Source organism: Triticum urartu, chromosome 5, assembly GCF_003073215.2.
Source record: "Triticum urartu cultivar G1812 chromosome 5, Tu2.1, whole genome shotgun sequence".
Lineage (NCBI taxonomy): Eukaryota > Viridiplantae > Streptophyta > Magnoliopsida > Poales > Poaceae > Triticum > Triticum urartu.
This window is the reverse complement of record NC_053026.1, coordinates 2,595,752-2,599,720: the sequence shown is the minus strand read 5'-3', so window position 1 is coordinate 2,599,720 and position 3,969 is coordinate 2,595,752. Positions and strand designations below refer to the sequence as shown.

The 3,969-nt window shown below is 40.1% G+C and overlaps 1 protein-coding gene across 1 annotated transcript; it reads right to left on the bottom strand.

The window, feature by feature from the left end:
• Window positions 1-407: 407 nt before the first annotated feature.
• On the bottom strand, window positions 408-2,314 carry LOC125555392 (MADS-box transcription factor 23-like). Its single transcript, XM_048718364.1, has 6 exons — window positions 1,930-2,314; window positions 1,410-1,471; window positions 1,210-1,309; window positions 1,047-1,088; window positions 832-915; window positions 408-757 (listed from the first exon to the last, which is right to left on the bottom strand). Exons 1-6 carry the CDS (start codon window positions 2,203-2,205, stop codon window positions 683-685), a joined length of 639 nt encoding a protein of 212 aa, XP_048574321.1. The 5' UTR covers window positions 2,206-2,314; the 3' UTR covers window positions 408-682.
• Window positions 2,315-3,969: the final 1,655 nt, after the last annotated feature.

Here is a 3,969-nt window from a genome sequence, read left to right as displayed (position 1 = left end):
ATACTTGGTAGTACCTATCGCCAGAGTTAGAAGATTATCTGGCAGTACCATGTTATTTTTGGTTGTTGGATTGGTGAGCATACATATGTATACCTAAATTTCCACTTGGCTCGTCCAAAAAGGGACAGTTTTATGGTTACCCATGTAAAGTGGCCACAGAGCACGATGCAAAAAATGTGCAGTCCACGCGAGTGATGGCGTTCTGATCTCGATTAGAGCCAGCAATGGATGATTAAATTAGAGTAAAGACGATTTCCTTCCAGATTTGGTTCTCTGAGTCATGGCACCACTTGATCTTTAGTAAGTAGTCCTTAATGATGCACACTGCAACTACTCCGATATTGTTTGATTCTTTCTTTTTGCTGCATCAGCCCAGCTGTATGTACCTTCAGGTGTTTTAGGATGAGTGGACAAAGCTGGAGCCACTGATTCTCCCTGCTGCTTTTTTATTTCAAGCTAAATTCAAGCATCTTTATTTTTTTCCATTCAGTTAGCACTTGAAAAATACTTCAGATTCTTCGTGAAAGCATTTTGAAGCTAGCTTTTATTTACACAAGCACAGTCGCGCACACACACACGTACGCACATCCAGCTCACGTATGACACTATTAACTCAACAACCAGAAGAGGCTGCCAGGTTGAAAATACTTGAAATATAATTGGCAGCAGCCAGCAATGCACCTTAATACTTTTCATATATACTCTGCCTTGGATGATAACATGTTGCACCCGTAGTAGATCCATTCAATGCATATAGCTGAAACCAACATCAAGGAGCACCGTTAATCTCAACCCCCAAATTTTGAATACAGAATCAAGTCACTCAGTTACCTTGTTCTTTAATTCCAAGTTTTGTTCATGTATAAGCTTTGTTTCCTCAGAGAGTTGAAAATTCTCTTGATGGAAGATATATCCCTACAAGTTCACATTATTGAATTAATTACCATGTCTGGATATAATGTTTTAAATTATATTAATGCAAATTTCAGGTGGTAATCTACAACTAAGTAAAATTGCACACACAAATGATAGAAAAATTGGCGAACCTTTTCATTGAGTTGTACAATATAGTTGGCAAAACTTTGTTCCTAAAATGTATCAGGAGACACAGAGTTAGCATCATTCCATCGAAAAACATATTAGCATCATGATTATGGTGGAAGGTATGATGATCAACAGAAGTAAGAACATACTGAGAGAGCCGATTACCTTCTTCTCTCTAATACAACGTAAGCTCTTCTCTAGTTGATTTTCCAATAAACACAAGTCGTTGACTCCTAGGTTTGATAATCTCTCCCCCATTAGCTTCCTGTAAGTCAGACAATGAGATGACTTGAATGGTTTTCCATGTTTACTCAAGCTGATTTAAATTAGATAGATAGTACTGCAATTGAATTAAGAACTTTTACCGATGATGATCTTGAAGTATCTGCATTTCCTGCTGTAATTTCCGTACTTCACCTTCCCAAAACTAGCAAAAATATGAGATTTTTTCTATTACCAGAAACTGAGTTACTGCAAAGCGTTACAAATTCATATCACAAATTTCGTACAAACTAATAAAATAATGATTACGAAATGGTACTACCATGAGTATTTGGCATATAGGCATAATGAATAATTTTCCTGGCTTACAGTGTATGCTAAAGTATGTTCATATGAATACTTGGTGCACTTTTTGTTCTAAAATAGACGACACTGATACACATCAGTAAAAATTAAGCTTCTCTAATTTCACTATCAATATAAAAAATATTGAGGTCAGTCAAATGAACATAATATCATTACATTTGTCATGACAACTGTTTTATAGTTCCATAATTTTACTAACTTGTTTGTATGAAAAGATAATGGTTTTTACCAAGGATATCATGTATTTCGGAACATCCGGAGTACTTAACAAGGTTACGAGGCAATATGCGTTCATACCATGATTTGTGACACTGGATTCAACAGCTGGTGGTTCTCCTGTGCAGATTGGTACTTATGAATGATGGAAGGCATGCCCATGGTGGTGGTGGTGGTGGAGCTGGCATACTCGTAGAGGCGACCGGTGGAGGAGAAGACGATGACACCGACCTGGACATCACAGAGGATTGCCAGCTCATGTGCCTTCTTCATCAGGCCATGACGCCGCTTGGAGAAGGTGACCTGTCTGCTGCTCATCTTCTCAATCCTCCTAATCACAATCTTGCCCCTAGCCATGCTAGCTCTTCGATCTCCTTAACTAATTGATTACTATACATATGTTATTTCAATTTCTCCCACCAACGCTCACACTATATAAGCTAGCTAGGTAGCTAGATCTTCACTTCAGTAGTCCAATAGATGGTTGTGTGTGTAAGCATGTATCTGCACACCCCTATATATGAATGAACCGGATGAAGACTAGGTGCTCATCCAAACATGCAACTTGCAGATTAACAATTTTATTTTGTAATGAGCAAAGGAGGCAGAGTGCATGGTGATCAATGATCTTGATCCCATCATTCCCTTAATAAATAGTGTAACTTGCTGCAATCCCTGGAGACTGTGAAGGGGCAGGGAATCCCTGCAACAATAGTTTTTTGTGTACCGTACGAGGTTTTGGAATCCGGTAAACATCACGCCTTGTGTCGAGTTTTTTGCACAGTTTGGCTCTCGATCCACACAAATATCGGAGCAGATTCGGATTCGATTGGATTCCTGCCAATGCGCAAGTAGCACCACTTTGTCGTCAGCAGTACAAATTCCAGAACGGAATCACAAGTTAAATATATATGGGGTACGGATCCATCTGTTTCAAAAGATAAGGCTTTGACCAATAATTACTACTCCGGATGTATTGGTCAAAGCCTTGTATAGATGCAAAACGTATATTCCATAGTGGCCTTGTATATAAAAATGAAGGGACTACTTCTTAGATTGTCGAGAGTAGTGATGTCCTCTAATAATATCAGAAGTGAAATATGCATGGGCTAATAACTGATCTTCTTAGATTTTCTGAACTGAGAGGGGCTGTAGGCACCAAAGTTTGCCGCTAACAGACGCATATAATTACGTCAAGTTCATGTAGGACAAGGCCGCCAGCACAACATTTCGCATATAATTACGTCAAGTTCATGTAGGACAAGGCTAATAGACGCATATAATTACGCCACTTGATTTTTTTGCCCTAAATATTAATTAGCACACATATATACCAAGGATAAAGACCGAAGTTCAGACAGAAACAGAAAATTCAGATGACTGAGAACACCACATATTAGGATAAATGTGCATCTTGTTCTTCCGATTGAGCATAATCATAAATATATATAATAGCTGGGGTCACAAGTTCTGGGAAACTTTATTCGTAGAGTATGGTTTGATAATTGCTAGTGGACAATATCTTTAGCCAGATGCTGGATTCGAAAATCCTAGTGCACATGCATGATGAGCTCATGAGCTCGTGTGGTTGTGTGGTCATTGTACAGGCAGCTAGCTCAAGGAGGAAAACCAACTTGATCCACAATGGGACAAAGGGGCAGTACACACATTCATCTCACGGAGAGTGTCTGCTAGCCACACCTTTATATTTCCGATTTTGCTAATCCTCAGTTGACTGAAGTTTTAATTTGCCTCAGTCGATTTCATGGAAAGCCCCGAGGCCGAGTCAGGAGTGACATGGCGCCAGGATCGACGAAGTGGCTGCGCCAAATGAGGGGGGCTGAATGTTGTTAAGTCTTGTTAGGGAGGGCCGGTGCATGAGGATACAACATTTTAGCAGCAATTAAGCACCTCTTCACATGCATCGTAGACATGCCCCTGCGAGTCCTCCATGTCTCTGCCACTGGGTATCGCTGATGGAGGAGAGTCAGATGTTGACGAGTTACTTCGGATGCGGGAAGCAGGGGGGAGATTTGACCGATGCGTAAGATTGGTGCATCCACACTTTTGGAGATGGCCATCGCCAAGACAAGCTAGGATTGTTAGTGTCTAACTAGGACG